We start from the raw sequence: 23,876 nt of genomic DNA, 5'->3' as shown, positions 1-23,876 counted from the left end.
TACTGAATTATAGATTTTAATTGTAAACTGAGTTGGCTAATCAGAGGCCAAATTTCCTGAAACGTGTACGATATCTCTTGGAAACAAGGTTATATTTTAGCGAATGAACAATCAAAAATATTAACTGGAACCCTTTGGACCACCAATCATTTCAAGATATGTAAGACAGTTGATCAATTCGAGGCAGTTCAGTCAGGTAAACGTCTGGTTTGAATTGAGGGCAGGTGATTACAATGGAAACAACGGTAGGTGAATGTGCACAAATGTATTTAGAATGACCTGCTATTAACACTATCAGCTTGGCTGTCCCTTCTGCATTGGAATGTTATGCATTCAAACACCACCCCAGGACTTCTTAACAAAGGCTAGGTTCTTGTTCCAGGGCAGTACTGAAGGAGTGCTGCACTCTAAGGGGAGTTTTTTTTTAAATGTCCCTGTTGAAATATTAAACCAAGGTTCCAATGAACATTAAAGGTACCATGACATTGTTCAAGAAGAAATTGTCAGCTGTGGATCACTTGGTTGCATTCTCACCCTACATGGTTTCAGGTTCAATTCCCACTCCAGAGCACGAACACAATATCCAGGCTGATACTCCAGTGCAGTACCAAGGGAGTGTTGCATTGCCAGAGTTGCTGTCTTTCTAATGGGACCTTAAACCAAGGCCCCATCTAACTGCTTCAGTGGATGCAAAAGATCCCATGACACAATTTTGAAGAAGAGCAGTGGAGTAATCCCCAGTGTCCTGGCCAATGTTTACCGCCCCAATCAACATCACAAAAGTAAATTATCTGGTCATTATCACATTGCTGTTTGTGGGAGTTTGCTGTGTGCATACTGGCTGCTGCATTTCACAGAATCACAGAATCACACAGTGCAGAAGAGGCCCTTCAGCCCATCGACATGTGAGAAACACCTGACCTACCTACCTAATCCCATTTACCAGCACTTGGCCCATGGCCTTGAATGTTATGACGTGCCAAGTGCTCATCCAGGTGCTTTTTAAAGGATGTGAGGCAACCCACCTCCACCACCCTCCCAGGCAGCGCATTCCAGACCGTCACCACCCTCTGGGTAAAAAAGTTTTTTCTCACTTCCCCCCGAAACCTCCTGCCCCACACCTTGAACTTATGTCCCCTTGTGACTGACCCTTCAACTAAGGGGAACAGCTGCTCCCTATCCACCCTGTCCATGCCCCTCATAATCTTGTACACCTCGATCATTTCGAATTACTTCATTGGCTTGTAACGCACTTCAGTCATTGTGAAAAGCACTATGTAAATGCAAGTCTTTCATTTTTAATGGAAAGCATTCCTGATGTCCTGACCATTATTCCTCTCTCAATGAACACCACAAAGATCCAGTTACAGTTATTCAACTCATTGCTGCGGGAAAAGTGCCAATTATATTTAAATAGATCACAGTAAGGGAACTTCAAATAAATACAATAAATAAATTTCTATTTTTCCTTAGTTCTGATGAAGAGTCATATGGACTCGAAACGTTAACTTTGTTCCTCTCCGCAGATGCTGTCAGACCTGCTGAGTTTTTCTAAGTATTTTTATTTTTGCTTTTGTTCAAATAAATACATTTTGAAACATTGAAATCTTTCTGAGAGATCACAGAATCATACAGCACAGGAGGCTATTCTGCCCATCATACCTGTGCCAGCTCTCTGAAAGAGCTATCCAATTCATTCCACTCCCTTGCTTTTTGCCTTTAGCCCTGCAATTTTTTCTTGCATTTTCATTTCCCTTCTGAATATTATCAGTGAATCTGTGTTCATCACCTTTCAGCCAGAGCCTCCCAGAGCCTAACAACTCACTGCATAAAAAAATTGTCTCCTGATATCCCCCCTGGCATTTTTTATCAATTATCTTGAAGCTGTGTTCTCTGGTTGCCAGATAGGCTAGCAGAATGGGCAGGCAAGTGGCAGGCGGAATTTAATACAGAGAAGTGTGAGGTGATGCATTTTGGCCTTTGCACATACAACATATTTTGGACTGTTTGCTTATCTCTTTGTTTTCCATGGTCAGTTCCTTGGTCTCCAAGGCCTATTTTCAAAAGGTCCATTGTTCCCATTTGCATGTTATCAGGTGTTTATGCCATCCAGTCAGACTATTGAAACATAAAAATATTTTCCTAAGGTCTCCACAATGAATTGCAGACATTCCTGTCTTTCCCAGGCCTCTTTTTGTGAAAGACAGCTTGCGGAATTTTGTTCAGTTTACTTTTAAAAAAGGTAATGCCATTGAACGTCAAAGGACGATTGTTAAATTCTCCCTTGTTGGAGACAGTCATTGCCTGGCACTTGTGTGGCGTGAATGTTACTTGCCACTTGTCAGCCCAAACCTGGATATTGTCCAGGTCTTGCTGCATTTGGACATGGACTGCTTCAGTATCTGGAGAGTCATGAATGGTGCTGAACATTGTGCAATCATCAGCGAGCATCCCCACTTCTGACCTTATGATGAAAGGAAGGTCATTGATGAAGCAGCTGAGATGGTTGGGCTTAGGACACTATCCTGAGGAACTCCTGCAGTGATGTCCTGGAGCTGAGATAACTGACCTCCAACAACCACAACCATCTTCCTTTGTGCTAGGTATAAATCCGACTAGTGGAGAGTTTTTCCCCTAATTCCCATTCAATCCAGTTTCGCTAGGGCTCCTTGATGCCACACTCAGTCAAATGCAGCCTTGATGTCAAGGGCACACACTCTCACCTCACCTCTGGAGTTAATTTCTTTTGTCCATGTTTGAACCAAGGTTGTCATGAGGTCAGGAGCTGAGTGGCCCTGATGGACCCTAAACTGAGCATCCGTGAGTAGGTTATTGCTAAGCAAGTTTCGCTTGATAGCACTGTTGATGGCCTCTTCATTTTAATGATGATGGAGAATAGTCTGATGGGGTGGTATTTGGCCCAATCTTTGTGTACAGGATACACCTGGGCAATTTTCCACATAGCCGGGTAGATGCCAGTGTTGTAGCTGTACTGGAACAGCTTGGCTAGGGGCACGGCAAGTTCTGAAGCACAAGTCTTCAGTACTATTGCTGGAATATTGTCAGGGCCCATAGCCTTTTTAGTATCCAGTGCCTTCAGCCATTTCTTGATATCATGAAGAGTGAATTGAAATGTCTGAAGACTGGCATCTCTGATGCTGAGGACCTCCAGAGGAGGCCGAGATGGATCATCCACTTAGTACTTCTGGCTGAAGATTGTTGCGAATGCTTCAGCCTTATCTTTTGCACTGATGTGCTGGGCACACTCATCATTGAGGCTGGGGGTATTTGTGGAGCCTCCTCCTCCTCCACTGATTGTTTAATTGTCCACCACCATTCAGGAATGGACGTGGCAGGACTGCAGAGCTTAGATCTGATCCGTTGGTTATGGAATCGCTTAGCTCTGTCTATCACTTGCTGCTTATGCCCTTTGGCATACAAGTAATCTTGTGTTGTAGCTTCAACAGGTTGGCACCTCATATTTAGGTAAGCCTGGTGCTGCTCCTGGCATGCCCTCCTGCACTCTTCATTGAACCAGGGTAGATCCCAGGCTTGATGGTAATGGGAGAGTGAGAGATATACCAGGTCATGAGGTTACAGATTGTGTTTGAGTGCAATTCTGCTGCTGCTGATGGCCCACAGCGCCTCATGGTTGCTCAGTCTTGAGTTGCTACATCTGTTCGAAATCTATTCCATTTAGCACTATGGTAGTGCCACACAACACGATGGAGGGTATCCTCAGCATGAAGACAGGACTTCATCTCCAGAAGGACAGTGCGGTGGTCACCCCGACCGATACTGTCATGGACAGATTCATCTGCAGCAGGCATGTTTGTGAGGATGAGGTCAAGCTCTTGTTGGTTCCCTCACCACTTGCCACAGACCCAGACTACCAGCTATGTTCTTTAGGACTTGGCCAGCTCAGTCAGTAGTGGTGCTACCGAGCCACTCTTGGTGAAGGACATTGAAGTCCCCTACCCAGAGTACACTCTGTGTCCTTGCCACCCTCAGCACCTCCTCCAATTAGTGTTCAACATGGAGGAGTACTGATTCATTACTAGTCCAGCGACAATACCATACCCCAACGCCTCCCCTATTAAGCTTCTTAAGTGTTTTGGGAGCTGCACTCATCCAGGCAAGTTCTGGAGCACAAGTCTTCAGTACTATTGCCGGAATATTGTCAGGGCGCATACCCTTTGCAGTATCCAGTGCCTTCGGACATTTCTTGACAACACATGAAGCACATAGCTGAATCCAGGTGTCAATTTGAAAGATGGTATATAAATGCAAGTTTGTTCTTGCTGCAAATATGGTAGCCTGGTAGTTATGGTACTGGACTAACAGCTCAGAGATTGTGAGCTCAAGCAGCAGTTTATAATCTTTAATTCAATTTTTAACAAGTACTAATTTGTAAATCTGCACTAATCTCTTTCAGAGGAGATACTAGCCACTCTTATCTAGTCTGATCCACATGTAACACCAGTCCCACAATATGCTTTTGGCTTAATGCGCTCAGGGTAAACAGGGAGCAGTAATAAATGTGAATGCCTTGTCAGTGCTACCCACATCCCAAGGGCAATACTGCCCGCCTCTCAGACTCTTAGGCTTTCTAGGCTGTTGCTCATGAAGTAGGCAGCTGATCCATAACGTCTCTTTCTAGTTTCAGAAAATGCACTGAAAAGTTGTAGCAAGGGCCAGTTTTCATGGGTCATAAAACTCTTTTGATGTGAAGCAGCCCAGTAACAGAATTAGATTAACAAGAAAGGTGGCAGTCTTTCTGACTGCTTGTATGCTCCAGAATCTTCTCCAAGATTTAGGATTCTCTTATTTTCTTTTTTCAAGAGTCCTGATTCTTTAGAGCCAAATATTTCACCCTTGCTCACCTCCATCTAATTTAAAAACAGAAAAGAACTTGCATGTTTTAAAACCCTACAATGTGTAGGAGAATGCATGAGCCCAATTCCAAATTCCTCAAAAATATATGTATGTTTATATAGCAATTATAATGTCTTTTTAAAGTCTGGCATATGGGGCATATGTTCTTTTAAGTATCACGTTATTTCCTGTCACACCTTCCTCTTTCTGTTTTCATGTTAACATTCATAGTATAAAAAAAGTTTGTAGTACTAGGATGATCTGTGAGTAAATTTGTCTCCGTTTTTAAAATCCTCTGATGGTGAAAGGGACAACAGTTAACTACAGAAATAGGCCTGACTGTAAAATTGCTCTCATGTTGTCCCATTGCACCATCTGCTGGAGATATGGGCAAATTATTTATTTTTCAATGGGCCAATTAAACCAATTAACTGGAGTACTGAGATGTTGGGATGACCCCCCTCGCCCCACACCATCGCTCAGGGGGACCATCAGGTACATTGAGGCAGCCACCCAGCAGCATCCTGAGTGAGAGGCCTTCCTTTCTGTATGCTCAGTAATCCACAGTGGGGTCCCCTGATGGCAATGGTCACCCCCGCAGCTCTAATGCCTCCACTGGAGGACTCATTCCTTCAATCACCCGTCCTTGGCCCATTAAGAAAATTTCATCCTGGCCCTTTGAGGGCCCCTCAATAAGGAGGCATCCTCTCCTTCGCCCTGCAGCCTCGGCAAAGGCCACCTGTATTGGCGGCACTGTCAAGGCCTCCGAGCTGCCAGCTCTCTGACTGGGCCAGCAGCTCGGAGAGGCAGGCCACCATTTTTAATAGGTTGTCGGTCCTGACAGCAGCCCCTTAATTGGGCACGGGACCCATTTTTGTCCCGGCAATGGGAACCGTACGGAGACAGTAAAAATCCAGTCTACAACACGGAAACAAACCATTTGGCCCAACAAGTTCATGTTAATGTTTATCCCGCCACATAAGTAGTAGCCTAATTCCATATGCCCCCTCTATTCTCATAGCCTTTTATCCTCCATTCCTTAAATATTTAATCTTTAATGGTAACATGGTCTTTTCTTCATACCTGTAATGCATTCCATGGTTCCAAAATCCCACATGAAAAGATTCTACTTGTGCCCTGTCCTAAATCTCTTACAATTAACCTTAGGTCTACAGTGAGGCTAGACAACGAATACCACAGAGTGTATTTTACCCCTCCGAGGATATGGGGCGTTGGCATCAATTGGAAGCCTGCTCCATTAACTCAGCAAAGAATGGGAAACCATACTGGAACCTCCTGGCCTGAATGGGTTAGTATTAGGGAGTTAGCCATTAGGGAGCAGTGAATGGAAAAGTAAAGCTCCTCTGCATAGGGCAGCCCTCTCCAAGATTTTCATTAGGAAACTCCCACAGAATAGAAAGATCACATTGTCTTTCAAAGCTTGTTGAACTAAGTGGCCTACATATGGTAGAGTCATTATAAATAAGCTCAATGGTTGACTGGGTGAATAGGTGGCATTCAAAAGAGCACCCTAGAATTTATCTGGGCGTTTGCTTTTCCATAAAGCACTAATATCTCTGAAATGGACGAGGATGTCAATTGCTTCTGGTAGGTATACCCTTCCACATTCAATGAATGAAGTGTGAATTCTGCAAAAATCTCATCATCTCTAGGGGTGGCAGAGAAATCACAGAGGGGTGGGATGCTTCATAAGCTGCAAAACAAACCATGGAGCCTCGAAGACCATATATGAACTTAAAATCAGTGCTTCTCTTAACTTGCGTATATCTCAAGTTGCTAATGAAAGCAGATCTTGATTGAAGATTTAACCACCAATGAATCAACAGCACTAAAACCACCTTTTCCAAATATCAAGTTGTATACAATTCCAACAGGATAAATCATCGAGTCAGAAGCAGAGTAAACTCACTGGTATCCCACTCTCAGCACGTAGCAGTGCTCCAAGGGAGTTAGGGTCAGAGGTGGGACATTGTGACATTACCCAGATAATTGCAAATGGGTCTCTCCAGGCTACAAAAGGCAAGTTGCAGGGACTGGAGGAGCACATGTAGTCTCAAGACTGCAGGTTGGATACCTCTGATCTAAGAAAAATAAATGCTTTTTTTATTCATTCACAGGATGTGGGCTTTGCTGGCTGGGCCAGCATTTATTGCCCATCCATTGTTGCCCTTGAGAAGATGGTGGTGAGCTGCCTCCTTGAACCGCTGCAGTCCATGTGGTGTAGGTACACCCACAGTGCTGTTAGGGAGAAAGTTCCAGGGTTTTGACACAGCGACAGTGAAGGAACAGCGATATATTTCCAATTCAGGATGCTGAGTGGTGGTGTTCCCATCTATCTGCTACCATTGTCCTTCTAAATGATAATGGTCGTGGGTTTGGAAGGTGCTGTCTAAGGAGCCTTGGTGAAATCCCGGCCTAGCCACTAACTCCCACATCCCATAAGGAATGAAAAATCATATTTTTGCTTCTATTAAGATGAGATGTAAGGAACAATATTCTTTCTCATCTTTCTTTAATGGCATCACAGTCCAAATTCATAGGATAAGTAGTTTCTCTCTATGACTCTTGTTTTCGAAGCAATATATGTCCTCATTCTTCCTGCCAAAATGTATTAACTTACACTTGTCTATAGTAAAATTATTAATTTTCCAATTATACACACTCTAATATAAAAGCAAAATACAGCAGATGCTGGAATTCTGAAATAAAAGCAGAAAATGCTGGAAAAATTCAGCAGGTTAGGCAACATCTGTGGAGAGAGAAACAGTTAATGTTTCGAGTCTGTATGACTCTACTTCAGAGCTAAAGAGAAGTAGAAATGTGATGGATTTTATACTGTTTAAGAGGGGGTGGAATAGGTGGAGCAAAATAGAAGGTCAGGTACAGCTGTGAGCTAAGGAGAAATTTGACAAAGATATCATGGACACGGGACAAGGGGAGTGTTAATGTTAGCGTTAAAGGCTAAAGAAGGTGCTGATAGTGGCATAAAGGTAAGACAGCAGAATGTGTTAATAGAAGAACAATGGTCCGTGCTCTGTGTAAGCAAAACATAAGAACAAGTTATAGATGTTGTGGGGGGTGTGTGGTAGGCGGGTTGGGGGAAAAAATAATTTAAAAAAATATATATACACAGATAAAAAAATTGTATTAAAAAATTGGATTACAAAAGGGGTAAAGATGGAGAGAATTCTTGGTCTGAAGTTGTTGAGTCAAAGTCCAGAAGGCTGAAAAGTGCCTAATTGGAAGGTGAGGTGCTATTCCTCCAGTTTGTGTTGGGCTTCACAGGCCAAGGACGGACATGTGGCCATGAGAGCGAGAGGGTGACTTGGAATGACAAGCAGCAGGAAGGTCAGGGTCATGCTTGCGACTGAGCGAAGATGTTCCGCAAAGCGGTCACCCAATCTGCATTTAGTCTCCTCGATGTAGAGGAGACCGCATCGGGAGCAGCAAATACAGTAGACCAAATTGAAGGAGGTGCAAGTGAAGTACTTCTTCACCTGAAGGGTGTTTGGGGCCTTGGACAGCGAGGAGGCAAAGGGGCAGATGTTGCACCTTGTGATGGGAAGGTGCCATGTGAAGGGAATGAGGAGCTGGGGGTGATGGAGGAGTGGACCAGGATGTCACGGAGGGAACAGTCCCTAGGGAATGCTGACGGGGGCGGGGGCGCAAGCGAGGGGAAGATGTGTTTGGTGGTGGCATCATGCTGGAATTGGTGGAATCGGCAGAGGATGATCCTTTGTATGTGGAGGCCGGTGGGGTGGAAAGTGAGGACAGGGGGACCCTAACATCATTCTGGGATGGAGGGAAAGGTGTGAGGGCAAAGGTACGGGAGATGGGTCGGACATGGTTAAGGGCCCTGTCAACCACAGTGGGGGCAGGACTCTCGGTGAAGGAAAAAGGAAGACATGTCAGAAGTGCCGTTATGGAAGGTAGCATCATTGGAACAGATGTGACGGAGGCGAAGGAACTGAGAGAATGGGATGAAGTTCTTACAGGAAGCAGGGTGTGAGGAGCTGTAATCAAAGTAGCTGTGGGAGTCGGTGTGCTTGTAATGAATATTGGTAGACAGTCTATCACCAGAAATAGAGACAGGGAGGTCAAGGAAGTGAAGGGCAGTATCAGAGATAGACCATGTGAAGGTGAGAGCAGTGTAGAAATTGGAAGGAAAAATCGATAAACTTTTCCAGGTCCAGGCGAGAGCATGAAGCGGCACCGATACAGTAATCGACGTACCGGAAAAGAGATTTGTGGGAGGGGGCCTGAGTAGAACTGGAGCAAGGAATGCCCCACATACCCCACAAAAAGACAGGCATAACTGGGGCCCATGCGGGTACCCATGGCTACACCCTTTATTTGGAGAAAGTGAGACAAGTTAAAGGAGAATTTGTTCAATGAGAGAACAAGTTCAGCCAAGCGAAGGAGAATGGTGGTGGATGAGGATTGTTTGAGCCTCTGTTCAAGGGAGAAGTGGACCTCAGACCATCCTGATGGGGGATGGAGGTGTAGAGGGACTCGATGTCCATAGCGAAGAGGAGATGGTTAGGGCCAGGAAACTGGAAATTGTTGATACGATGTAGGACGTCAGAAGAATTGTGAATGTCGATGTGAAGAGAGAATGGAGCGAAGATAGGAAGAAATAGGTTCTGTGGGGCCGGAACAGGCTGACACAATGGGTCTACCAGGACAGCCCTGTTTCTGGATTTTGGGAAGGAGGTTAAAGCGAGCTGTGAGGGTTTGGGAGACTATGAGGTTCGAAGCTCCAGAGGAGATGAGGTCAGTGACAATCCTGGAAACATTGGCTTAATGTTCGGTGGCGGGGTCATGGTCCAGGGAGATGTAGGAAGTGCCGGAGAGTTGGCGCTCAACCTCTACAAGGTAGAGATCAGTACACCAGACAACAGTGCCACCCTTGTCAGCAGGTTTAATAAAAAGTCAGGATTGGACCTGAGAGAACTGAGTGCAGCAAGTTCAGAAGGAGACAGGTTGGAGTGGTTGAGAGGAGCAGAGAAATTAAGATGGCCGATGTCACGCTGACAGTCCTCAATGAAATGATCAAGAGCCGGTCAGAGGCCAGGGGAGGGGTCCAGGTAAAGGGAGAATACTGAAGGCGGGTGAAAGGATCTGTTGAATCTGCCCAAAGAAGTGAGCATGGAGATGAAGGTGATGGAAGAAGATAACAGCAAAAAACTGCGGATGCTGGGAATCGAAAACAAAAACAAAAATACCTGGAAAACTCAGCAGGTCTGGCAGCATCTGTGGAAGGGAGCACAGTTAACGTTTCGAGTCCGCATGATTCTTCAACAGAACTAAGGAAAAATAGAAAAGGGGTGAAATATAAGCTGGTTTAAGGGGTGGGGGGGGGGATGCGGTTGGGACAAGAGAGCTGGATAGAGGGCCAGTAATAGGTGGAGATAGCCAAAAGATGTCACAGACAAAAGGACAAAGAGGTGTTGAAGGTGGTGATATTATCTAAAGGAATGTGCTAATTAAGGGTAGAAAGCAGGACGAGCAAGGTACAGATAGCCCTAGTGGGGGTGGGGTGAAGGAATCGAAAAAGGCTAAAAGATAGAGATAAAACAATGGATGGAAATACATTTAAAAATAATGGAAATAGGTGGGAAAAGAAAAATCTATATAAATTATTGGAAAAAACAAAAAGGAGGGGGAAAAATCAGAAAGGGGGTGGGGATGGAGGAGAGAGTTCATGATCTAAAATTGTTGAACTCAATATTCAGCCCGGAAGGCTGTAAAGTGCCTAGTCGGAAGATGAGGTGCTGTTCCTCCAGTTTGCGTTGAGCTTCACTGGAACAATGCAGCAAGCCAAGGACGGACATGTGGGCATGAGCAGGGTGGAGTGTTGAAATGGCAAGCAACAGGGAGGTCTGGGTAATGCTTGCGGACAGACCGAAGGTGTTCTGCAAAGCGGTCACCCAGTCTGTGTTTGGTCTCTCCAATATAGAGGAAACCGCATTGGGAGCAACGAATGCAGTAGACTAAGTTGAGGGAAGTACAAGTGAAATGCTGCTTCACTTGAAATGAGTGTTTGGGCCCTTGGACGGTGAGGAGAGGGGAAGTAAAGGGGCAGGTGTTGCATCTTCTGCGGTTGCATGGGAATGTGCTGTGGGAGGGGGTTGAGGTGTAGGGGGTGATGGAGGAGTGGACCAGGGTGTCACGGAGGGAACGATCCCTACTGAATGCCGCTGGGGGGGGTGAAGGGAAGATGTGTTTGGTGGTGGCATCATGCTGGAGTTGGTGGAAATGGCGGAGGATGATCCTTTGAATGCGGAGGCTGGTGGGTTGATAAGTGAGGACAAGGGGGACCCTATCATGTTTCTGGGAGGGAGAAGAAGGTGTGAGGGCGAATGCGCGGGAGATGTGCCGGACACGGTTGAGGGCCCTGTCGACCACCATGGGTGGAAAACCTCAGTTAAGGAAGAAGGAGGACATGTCAGAGGAACTGTATTTGAAAGTGGCATCATCAGAACAGATGCGACGGAGGCAAAGGAACTGAGAGAATGGGATGGAGTCCTTACAGGAAGCGGAGTCTGACATGTCCTCCTTCTTCCGTAACCGAGGTTTTCCACCCACGGTGGTCCACAGGGCCTTTAACTGTGTCCGGCCCATCTCCCGCGCATCAGCCCTCACACCTTCTTCTCCCTCCCAGAAACACGATAGGGTCCCCCTTGTCCTCACTTATCACCCCACCAGCCTCCGCATTCAAAGGATCATCCTCCGCCATTTCCGCCAACTCCAGCATGATGCCACCACCAAACACATCTTCCCTTCACCCCCCCTGGCGGCATTCCGTAGGGATCGTTCCCTCCGTGACACTCTGGTCCACTCCTCCATCACCCCCTACACCTCAACCCCCTCCCACGGCACCTTCCCATGCAACCGCAGAGGATGCAACACCTGCCCCTTTACTTCCCCTCTCCTCACTGTCCAAGGGCCCAAACACTTATTTCAAGTGAAGCAGCATTTCACTTGTACTTCCCTCAACTTAGTCTACTGCATTCATTGCTCCCAATGCGGTTTCCTCTATATTGGAGAGACCAAACGCAAACTGGGTGACCGCTTTGCAAAACACCTTCGGTCTGTCCGCAAGCATTACCCAGACCTCCCTGTCACTTGCCATTCCACCCTGCTCTCATGCCCACATGTCCGTCCTTGGCTGCTGCATTGTTCCAGTGAAGCTCAACGCAAATTGGAGGAACAGCACCTCATCCTCTGACTAGGCACTTTACAGCCTTCCGGACTGAATATTGAGTTCAACAATTTTAGATCATGAACTCTCTCCTCCATCCCCACCCCCTTTCTGATTTTTCCCTCTCCTTTTTGTTTTTTCCAATAATTTATATAGATTTTTCTTTTCCCAATATTTCCATTATTTTTAAATGTATTTCCATCTATTGTTTTATCTCTACCTTTCAGCCTTTTTCGATTCCTTCACCCCACCCCACCCGGGCTATCTGTACCTTGCTCGTCCTGCTTTCTACCCTTAATTAGCACATTCCTTTAGATAATATCACCACCTTCAACACCTCTTTGTCCTTTTGTCTGTGACATCTTTTGGTTATCTCCACCTATCACTGGCCCTCTATCCAGCTCTCTTGTCCCAACCGCCTACCACCCACCCCCCCCACCTTAAACCAGCTTATATTTCACCCCTTTTCTATTTTTCCTTAGTTCTGTTGAAGAGTCATGCGGACTCGAAACGTTAACTGTGCTCCCTTCCACAGATGCTGCCAGACCTGCTGAGTTTTTCCAGGTATTTTTGTTTTTGTGATGGAAGAAGAGTTCAGCATTGTGCCGAGCCCAAAATTCATTGTGGTGAGGGTGTAAGGGGATGAAGCCGAGTCCTTTGCTGAGTACAGAACGTTCAGCTGAGAGGAGGAAGGTCAGGGGCTATAATGAATGGCAAGGGCTAGGATTAGAATATGGGATGGAGCCAGAGGGGTGGGAAGGGGCGGAGGGTCCTGGATGGGCATTGGCATCAATAAGCTGTTGGAGCTTATGTTCCTTAGCATCTGAAAGGGAGAGAAAAAGTTTGTTGTTAAGGCATCGAATGAGACGAAGAATGAAATGGAACTGGGGGCAAGGGCAGCCTTGAATAGGGTGAGTCGATGCTGCTGGAGAGAGGGGTCGAGTGTGTACACATGGCGGCACATGGCATTGAGTGTGGATCTCAGGGTGCGGTGAGAACAGCAGTCCGAGGAACATTGTATGTCCCGAAGATACCTGTAATCCTGTGTGGATTTGAAACATGAGGGATGGAACTTCAGTTAGAATCCACGTGGGGTAAGTCGGAGACGAAGACAGTCACAGAGGAAGAAAATATGGCTGTGAAAGCAAGTTTTGGTAACCTTACCAAACAGCAGAAGGGAAATAGAAAGTGAAGAAGGTGAACATGGTGAAAGAGGCAAACTTAAATCCTGTCAGACAGCAGTAATTCTTCAAGGTAGGCATTTCTGGAAGAGAAGTGACAGTGAATTAAACACTAAAAGGAAAGCAAAATACTGCAGATGCTGGAAATCTGAAATAAAAACTGAAAATGCTAGAAAAGCTCAGATCTGGCAGCCTCTGTGGAGAGAGAAACAGAGTAGACACTTCGAGTCCGTATGACTTCTTCAGAGCTCCAGAGAGGTAGAAATGTGATGACATTATGCATTTTGTTGCAGTCTTCCACATTATGTTCTGAACAATGTCCTTAAATATTGTGGCACAATTGATCTCAGTCCCAAGAGAATATCTTCAAGGGATAGATTGTACCCTGGGGATGGGATAAGTTTGAGATGGCATTTGAAATTCTGTACATTGTTAAGCCATTGAATATAATGCTAATCCACAGGTAAAACCTTTTTTTGGAGAAGTTTTGGAAGTGATGGCCATATTTATAAGTAACTGATATAATAAATTGATAAAATACCTTCAATGAACACAACTCAGCATCAATAGGCAAGTTGAAGAGGCACTTTTGCAATGTTAAGATAAAGCCATAGTCTCAAATAACAGTAAACCTGTTAAAACATACCCATCAGCTCCTATTGTGTATGTGTCTCCATCCTGTGATACCGATAAGATCATTTGTAAGTTAGTAGCAGAGACTGAGTTGCACAGCTTACTATGGTGATGTGTCCTGACCTTTGACAAATTGATGCCAATTCATACCTTAGAAATGCAGAACTAGTTATTGCTTGAAGGTTAAATGCATTTATTTGACATTTGTAGCTAGGCCTATTCTCTCAATAATGGAAAAGGTTACCTGAGTGAGACACAATAGCAACCATAGTGCATTCATCTTGAGATAATCTTTCCTACTTTCTGGCCAGCTGATCGCTCTGAAAACAAAGTGGGGAGGAACGACTGAATCAATAGAACCATAGAAAATAGTAGTAGTTCATTTGGCCCTTCGAGCCTGCTCCGCCATTCAATAAGATCATGGCTGATCCTCTATCTCAAAACCATACTCCCATGCTCTCCCCATACCCCCGATGCCTTTAGAATTCAGAAATCTATTTCCTTCTTAAATATATTCAGTGATTTGACCTCCACAGCCCTCTGTGCTAGAGAATTCCTCAGGTTCACCACCCTCGGAATGAAGAGGTTTCTCTTCATCTCAGTCCTAAATGGCCTACCCCGTATCCTGAGATTGTTTTCCCGTGTTTGCGACACCCCAGCCAGAGGAAACATCATCCCTTCATCCAGTCTGTCCAGCCCTTTCAGCACTTTATTCGTTTCAATGAGATCTCCGCTCATACTTCTAAACTCCAGTGAATACGGGCCTAGTCAGCCCAATCTCTCCTCATATGATAATCCTGCCATCCCAGGCATCAGGCTGGTGAACCTTTGCTGTACCCCTTCTACGGGAGGCTAAGGAGACCAAAACTGCACACAATACTCCAGGTGTGGTCTAACCAATGCCCTGTACAGCTGCAGTAAGACATCCTTGCTCTCTGTACTCAAGTCCTCTCGCAATGAAGGCCAATATGCCATTTGCCTTCTTAAATGCTTGCTGCACCTGCATGCTTGCTTTCAGTGATTGGTGCACAAGGACACCCAGGTCCCTTTGTGCATCAACATTTCCCAATGGGAAGAAAGAGGGGAGAAAAGGAAGTATCCTTAGAAAAATAAATACACTGAAGACTTGTAGGAATTTAAATCTTTGCGCACTTTAATCATATGCATTTTCCAATTTTTATACACAAATGCCCATATCTCTTTGAAATTAATTGTTACCAAATCCAGTCCATTGTTTTCATATTATTTCTAAAAAATATGTATCACTTATATTTTCCAAAGATCAGTGCACCACTTCTGCACACATTTATGCTATAGCAGGAAAAAGTTAATAAAGCAGGACCATAGCTTTTATTTACCACAACAGAGGCGAAGACAAATATATAGAGCCTACAACATATAGTATTTCAGTATTTTACACTATAACTAACACTTAATAGTTCACTATCTCAGAATGGGCATGTGTTTCCAGCAGGCAATAATCATCATGGCTGTGAAATTAACTATTTCCCCTTTAAATTTATTAAATGATATACTTTGCAAATTGATTTGCACTTCCATTTCACTCTGCAGGAGGGAGTTATTTATGCTGTCGTTACTTAATGAGAGTCCATCATAACGTTATTTCAATTAAACTTTCAGATCAACTTGTTTCTTGTGCCTTCTTTTTAAAATGATGTCAATGACTTTCTTTTTCTCTGTTCTTCTCCATCCACCAAAACGAAATCACATTTTGCTTAGTGTCATTGTCAAGTAGTTCCAGATTGGGTATAATATAGTCAAATGCAAAGTACAGCGCTCTCTATTCGGCTCCCAACCACTGAGCAGCAAACTGTATTTTGATGGTGCGAAATTTTACATTCCCCACACCAACAAGATCCTTGCGATATCTCAATTAGGTCACCAATTTAGGGACAGCTTTAGATCGTGGCCCTAAAGACAAAACATATATGACAAAACATCTTGACTATAAAGGTTCTATCACCATTTCTGGCTCGACTTAATTCCAGGTCACTGGTGAAAAAGAGCATATAGTACACTATATACTACCATGTCGTGCAATCGATTGGTATTCCAATGGCCAACTACACAATTACTGGAAGAGATGCACAGGGACCTGGGAACAGATTTGGTGAGAAAAAAATATTTTCCAAAACAAGTGCATTTGCATATTAGATGGCCTAACAAAACACTTTAAGGAAACTGACAAGGATGGATATCTCACAGATGTGTCCCTAGTGATTGATGAGAATGATGGGAGAAATTGTAAAGAGCTAAATCTTCACCTAGCATAGCGCAAACTCCAATAGCTTTCAATGTTAAAAACAAATTTGTGTGCTTTCCTCCCAATCAGATTTAGTTACGTATTCCGCTGGTCTACTTATGCTGTCTCCGAAACTGGTCAAAAGTATCAAGTCACGGAGATCTAATTTCAAGAACACAATCATCTGAACCCTAAACTGTGTTAGGTTCTGATTGACAAATTTGGTGTTGTGGGTCTTTCTTTCAAAAATTGAAATAATTATGGGGAAAACATACTTGAACATGAAAGTTTCAGTAAAGGATCACATATGGGGGGAGGGGGGTGCGCAGGGAACTTGCATTTTACTATGGTCTTGTCAAAAGAAAAATCAGAAATGTATCTAAAAAGGGCTAAAACAATGGTCTAGATCTTCCAGTCTTCAGATTGTTAGAGACCGGATGTACGACCCAAGATGTGCATCGGAACCCAAGTCACGATGCACTGCCTTCCATGGGAATTGCCCAGGAAATTTGAACTTCTAATTGCCAATTTCCCTACTCCCCGGGACCCTCCATGGAAGTCTCCAACTCTGAGCTAGAGTCAACTCTGAGCTAGTTTGGGCTATTCTGTGGTACTTACCTGGATAGAAATGTTAGATTCAAACCCGGTCTAACACCTGGGTAGCTACACAACCAACCACCGCCCCCATCACCCCCTGAACCCCACCTCACCCACCTGCTACCTTATCCATCTGCCACCCTGCCCACTTACCTCACCCACCTTACTCCTTAACCTCACCCACTCTACCACCCTACCCGTTCACTCATTCATCCACTCACCAATTCACTAACATTCACACCACACATTTAAATTTATCATACAGCAGCTAGTGCCATAAAAAGGGGGCACACTTTACCTTCCCCCTAACACTACAACGCTGCAATGGAGTTCTTCAAGGGACGCGGCGCTCCGCATTTCTGGAGCAGCATCTAGGCACGGAGAAGTTTGAGCGGAGCAGCAATCTGACTGCTGCTCCATGGAACATCTGGGCCATTGCTTTAAAAACATTTAACTTTCTTATATTAGGCATGAGTAAAGCACTTAATTCAAATAATTTCCAGCCCAAAATATTAATGTTTCATGGCAATGCCACGGATGAAACTCACATTGCTCGAGTCACAGATAATGAATCCCAAATCTAAACAAAAACATGAAAAAGATCATATACAAGTCAATAGTGCAAATACTGTACAGATAGGTCACTAGTTATACAACCTTTGTGCACAGTCATTATTTTTATACAAGTTGTTTAGGAAAATATTAAGGTCAATGTACACTTCGCTTGATATAACTGATTGGAAACGAGAACTGAGTCTACAATCTGCAGGTTATCATACTTTTCCATCTTATTCATACGTAGGTGTTTTTTGAATGTGTTGCAATTATGAAGAAAATACATTTACATATTGAACTCCATATTCCCATGCCAGTGCAAAAAAAGGTAAAATATGAAAATGTTCTGTGATAGAAATGTAGTTAACATTCAAATTTAATTAGCCACAACATTATCTATTAGTATAGCACAATCTTGTGCAGATAAAAACATTTCAATTGCTGCAACCACCACAGTATCTGCAATATAAATAAGGGTATAATTTGAACAATGGGCTAGCTTTTTCTTCACTAAATACTTAACCACTTAAAAAATAAATTTAGAAATACCTGAGTGTATTCCAAAAACCTGATTCATGAACATATTCAATCAATCAGCAATACAGTAAAACATAAACTGTTTGGGGTGTGTGGGAGTAAACAGTAGCAATGCAGTCCAACATTCATACCATTTATTAAAAATGAGTAAGTTATAATTGAGTAGATGCACTATATGACTGAGATTTAACCCTTTAAGGACTGTGATAACATTTCAGATGCAAAAAGAATTTAGCTTATTCCAAAAATAGCTAAAAATATTCTTTGGTTTGGTGCATTCATCTAATTCCACTGTGTAGCACTCATCTTTAGAATTCATAGAAAATCAGTCTTAATTAACACTACTTTGAAGATTTTGAAATTGAAGTAAGCCCCAATATTGAAAGGGTTTTGTAGTGGTCCAGAGTGACATATTTGTGCTAATGCAAATATTTCCTGAAAGCGATAAGGTACTCAATTTCAATTAACTGACTTATTGTCCACTGTAAGCACTTCTTTAACACCACCAATGTTATGTTTTCCTGTTGCTTTGTTCATTTATAAAAACAATATTATTAGAGCTTACCACATCACAATAACATTACTTTTATAAGTGCATTTTCAAAGAAACATTGTTTCCAAGCTTCTGGAATGGTGGGATTCAATTCTTGGCATAACAGAAAACATTATTCCATTTCTGTAGCACAATGCAGCAATCTACAATTCCTCCGCGGTACACATTATCCACTTGATTCCTTTAGTTATGCTTATAACAAATTTAAAAAATCAAACAAATAAAATTAGATAAATTCTGATATCACAAGCATTTTATTAGATGAAGCTGTTTAATTCTGGACTTCTGCCGCCTGTTCCTTCTCCGACTTCTCCGACTTCTCTTTTGCTTTCTGCTGTTCTACAACCTTCTCTTCCTTGCGCAATAATTCCAAAATCTCTGCAACCTGGTTGGTTGAGATGTCTATATCTTCTTTATCAATTAACTTCACCAACTGCAAAGACAGGAAATCAGTCAGGCAATTAACAGTGGTTTGGCAAACCTATCTCTTCCTATCTTTTGACTGTCAATATTTACTCTTCAAACCATGTTCTAAAATATCTTAAAGGGATGAAGAATAATATCCTTTTTGGAGACAGAGGTTGAATAAATGATAAAGGAACTGATTAATGGCAATTGAGTCATAAGCAGTTGAAACCAGAAAAATAATCAGCCAGCACCAATCTCCACAAGTCCGACCAAGAAGATATTCCATTCTCATTTACAAGGCTACAGTTATTAATCAGACACAAAATATAAATCACATATTCCAGGTTGTAGAATTACTTTTCATTCAATAAAACTTTCTCAGCTATATCCTGTCTCCAAATAGGATATTACATTACAGCATTTCTATAAAGGTGCATTAAAGAATAGCAATGCAAACATTCATGCTACCAAGAAACTAATCAGGGAAACTCAGACAGGTTGGTGTAGCTTGTTAGACCTCTAGTGAACTCTGCTAAATAGTACCTTGATGACATGTTTCCTTAAATTCATAAGAAATGGGGGAGGAGAAAATAGGAAAGAAAAATAACAATTTTCCTCAAAAAATAGTTTTCCAGAATCACTTCATTCAAGTCTAGTATGGCAATTTGAAGGTTGTTAAAAATTTATTTCAAGCTTACTTTTATGACTTCGTTGATATCAATTCTTCCATCTTTGTTTTCATCCAGGGATTCAGCAATCTTTTGTAATTTGTGCTGTGGGATATTCTGGATCTGCTTCATTGCACTGATCAGCTCATTGATGCTGATGAGATTTTCCCTGAAGGTGAAATAGAAACTGCATATAGGAAAAAATTAAAGTTAATAGAAACTTTTCATGAGTAGAGGACAAGGGAACCTGCAGGAGAATCTTAAATTTCAGATTTGCAAATCTATTATCCATTTCCAGGCTCCAGAAGTTATTTTGACAGCCATTTGGCTGGAACATTACCTGTACTTCAAAAAATGGAAGCTAATTAAACATTAATTTATAATCTATAATTGCTGTTATGATGAGTGAGAAGCACATAAAATGTATTACAATGCATTTCTTAAATAGGTAGCATGTTCCATATGTTCCGTAGTATGACATATTAGGAACTTTTTTTCTTGAACACAAAGTATTCCTGCACAATTTTAAAACATACCATTACTTTTATGAGCTTTTTACACAAGATACTCCCTTGAATTCAGCACTAATTGTTACTCCTGTACCAGGTTCAGTGCCCCCCAAAAACTAGACTGTGTTCACTTGTGCAATAACTAGATAAAAGTACCAAAACACACTGGTTGAGTGAAGAACCTTACTCCAGCATTCCATGCCTTTAACAGGAAGAAAAATATACACTCCATCAATGGCTCAGGCTAACAATCACTAGACATAGGAACAAAGAACTTAGGAGAAGAAGTAGGCCATTCAACCCTTCGAGGCTGCTCTGCCATTCAATAAGATCATGGCTGATCTGGTTGTGGTCTCAACTTCACTGTGCAGTCTGCCCCCCATAATCCTTGAATTCCTTGTCTATCAAAAATCTATCTAACTGAGCCTTGAATAAATCCAATGACCCAGCCTCCACTGCTCTCTGGGGATGAGAATTCCACATACTAACAACCCTCAGAGAAAAAAATTCTCCTCCTCTCCATTTTAAAAAGTCTAACACACACACACACACACACACACACACACACACAAAGAATTAAACACACCAAACCATCATTTTGGTATGTAGAAACATAGAAAAGAGTAGGTCATTCGGCATTTCAAGCCTGCTCCACCATTCAATACGATCATGGCTGATGCTCTACTTCAATGTCATACTCCCACTCTCCCTCCATACCCTTTTATAGTCTAGGAATCTATCAGTTTTCTTCTTAAGTATATTCAGTGACTTGGCCTCCACAGCCCTCTGTGGTAGAGAATTCCACAGGTTTACCACCCACTGAGTGAAGAAATTTCTCCTCATCTCAGTCCTAAATGGACCACCCCGTATCCTGAGACTGTGACCCCTTGTTCGCGACATCCCAGCCAGAGGAAACATCATCCCTTCATCCAGTCTGTCTAGCCTGTCAGAATTTTATATATTTCAATGAGATCCCCTCTCATTTTTCTAAACTCCAGTGAACACAGGCCTAGTCGACCCAATCTCTCCTCATATGACAATCCTGCCATCCCAGGAATCAGTCTGGTGAACCTTCACTGCACTCCCTCTATGGCAAGTATATCCTTTCTTAGATAAGGAGACCAAAACTGCACACAATACTCCAGATGTGGTCTCACCAAGACCCTGTACAGCTGCAGTAAGACATCCTTGCTCCTGAACTGAAGTCCTCTCACAATGAAGGCTAACATATCATTTGCTTTCTGAACTGCTTGCTGCACCTGCATCCTTACTTTCAGTGACTGGTGTACAAGGACACCCAGGTCTCTTTGCACATCAACATTTCTCAATCTATCACCATTTTAGTAATATTCTGTTATTCTATTTTTCCTACTGAAGTGGATAACTTCACACTTATCTGTGTTATACTGCATCTGCCATGTATTTTCCCCCTCACTCAACCTGTCTAAATTGCCTTGAAGCTTTTTAACATCTTCCTCACCACTCACATGCCCACCAAGTTTTGTGTCATCAGCAAACTTGGAAATATTACTTTCAGTTCCCTCATCCAAATCATTGACATATATTGTGAATAGCTGGGGCCCAAGCACCAATCTCTGCAGTGTCTCCGCCCACCATTCTGAAAAAGACCCATTTATTCCTACTCTGTTTCCTGTCTGCTAACCAATTCTCAATCCATGCCAATATATTACCCCCAATTCCATGTGCTTTAATTTTGCACACTAACCTCTTATGTGGGACTTTATCAAAGCTTTCTGAAAATCCAAAATACATCACATCCATTGGTTCTCCCTTATCTATTTTTTTTATTTGTTCATGGTATATGGGTGTTGCTGGCTAGGCCAGCATTTAATGCCATGACTGATTGCCCCATGCACAGTTTTGGTCCCTGTATTCAAGAAAAGGATATACTGGCATTAGAGGCAGTTCAAAAGAGATTCACTAGACTGATTCCTGGGATGAAGGGGTTAACTTATCAAGAATGGCTAAACAGGTTAGGCCTTTATTCATCAGAGTTTAGAAGAATGAGGGTGTTCTTACTGAAATGTACAAGATTCTGAGAGGGCTTGACAGGGTAGATATTGAGAGGATGTTTCCACTAGTGGGGGAATCTCAAACTAGGGGACATAGTTACAGAATAAGGGGGCACTCATTTAAAACTGAGATGCGAAGGAATTTCTTCTCTCAGAGGGTAGTGAATGGCTGGAATTCTCTAGCCCAGGGAGTTGTGGAGGCTAGATCACTGAAAGTGTTTAAAGAGGTGGTAGAAAGATTTTTGAAATATCAGGGGGGTTGATCTTATTGAATGACAGGGAATGCTTGAGGGGCTGAATGGCCTACTCCTATTTCTTATGTTCTTATGCCCTTGTTCAGAGGGCATTTAAGAGTCAACCACATTGCTGTGGGTCTGGAGTCACATGTAGGCCCAGCCAGATAAGTACGGCAGATTTCCTTCCCTAAAGGACATAAGTGAACCAGATGGGGATTTTATGACAATCGGCAATGGTTTTATGGTCATCGCCAAACTTTCAATTACAGATTTTTTTTCATTGAGTTCAAATTTCACCATCTGCCGTGGTGAGATTTGAACCTGGGTCCCCAGAGCATTACCCAGGATCTCTGGAATAATTGTCCAGTGACAATAACACTATGCCACTGCCTCCCCGTACTATTCTGCTAGTTATGCCCTCCAAAAACTTCACCTTTCATGAATCCATTTTGACTTTGTCTAATCCCGTTGATCTTTTCTAAGTGTCCTGTTATCACATCCTTTATAATAGACTTTAGCTTTTTCCCTACTACTGATGTTAGTCTGTAATTCCCTGATTTCTCCCTCCCTCCTTTTTTAAATAGTGGGGTTACATTTGCCACCTCCAATCTACTGGGACTGTTCCAGAATCTACAGAATTTTGGAAGATGACATCCAACACATCCACTATTTCCATCGCCACCTCCTTTAGTACCCTGGGATGTCGATTATCAGGCCCTGGGGATTTATCGGCTTTCAGTCCCATTAATTTCTGCAGCGCTATTTTTTTTAGTAATACTAATTTCCTTCAATTCCTCCTTCTCACTAGACCCTTGGTTCCCTAGCATTTCTGGGAAGTTATTTGTGTCTTCCTCCATGAAGACAGGACTAGGGTAGTTGTTTAATTGCTCTGTCATTTCCTTGTTCTCTGTTATAAATACTCCAGTTTTGGACTGTACGGGATATACACACTTGTCTTCACTAATCTTTTTCTTTTTACATACTTATAGAAGCTTTTACAGTCCGCTTTTATGTTCCTTGCAAGTTTACTCTCATACTCTATTTTTTCCCCTCTTAATCTCTTGGTCTACCTTTGCTGAATTCTAAACTGCTCCCAATCCTCAGGCTTGCTACTTTTTTTCAGCAACTTTATATGACTCCTCTTCAGATCTAATACTATCTTTAATTTCTTCTGTTAGCCATGATTGGGCTGCTTTTCCTGTTGTTTTTGCACCAGAAAGGAATGTATAACTGTTGCAATGCATATATTCGTTCCTTAAATATTAGCCATCGCCTATCCACCATCATGCCTTTTAATGACGTTCCCCAATCTATCTTAGCCAACACATGAATCATACCTTCGTAGTTTCCTTTGTTTAGATTTAGGACACTAGTTTCAGATCGGACTACTTCACTTTCCATCCTAATGAAGGATTTTATCATGTTGTGGTCACTGTTCCCTAAAGGACCCTGCACAACAAGATTATTAATTAACCCCTTCTCATCGCACAATACCAAATCTAGGATAGCCTGTTCCCTAGTTGGTTCTTCAATATACTGGTTGTTACGCAAGTATAATAATTTTCATAATATTTTTCTGGTTTGTTGTAAAGTAGGTTTATGG

The 23,876-nt window shown here is 42.7% G+C and overlaps 1 protein-coding gene across 2 annotated transcripts in view; it reads right to left on the bottom strand.

Annotated features, from left to right (window-relative positions):
* Nucleotides 1-15,046: 15,046 nt before the first annotated feature.
* Nucleotides 15,047-23,876, bottom strand: part of letm1 (leucine zipper-EF-hand containing transmembrane protein 1) — a 130,759-nt gene continuing 121,929 nt past the window's right edge. Inside the window, exons 13-14 of one of the 2 annotated variants that reach the window (XM_078553148.1) lie at nt 19,526-19,682; nt 15,047-18,852 (exon numbers count right to left, since the gene is read on the bottom strand). In XM_078553148.1, coding sequence (XP_078409274.1) covers nt 18,691-18,852; nt 19,526-19,682 — 319 coding nt within the window. In that variant the 3' untranslated portion in view covers nt 15,047-18,690. The remainder of the gene's footprint in view (nt 18,853-19,525; nt 19,683-23,876) is intronic. The other variant, XM_078553157.1, reaches the window with a different exon arrangement.

The sequence above is a fragment of the Cetorhinus maximus genome, chromosome 1 (assembly GCF_964194155.1).
Source record: "Cetorhinus maximus chromosome 1, sCetMax3.hap1.1, whole genome shotgun sequence".
Classification (NCBI taxonomy): domain Eukaryota; kingdom Metazoa; phylum Chordata; class Chondrichthyes; order Lamniformes; family Cetorhinidae; genus Cetorhinus; species Cetorhinus maximus.
The sequence above is the reverse complement of the archived record's forward strand: the minus strand, read 5'-3'. Positions and strand labels throughout refer to the sequence as shown.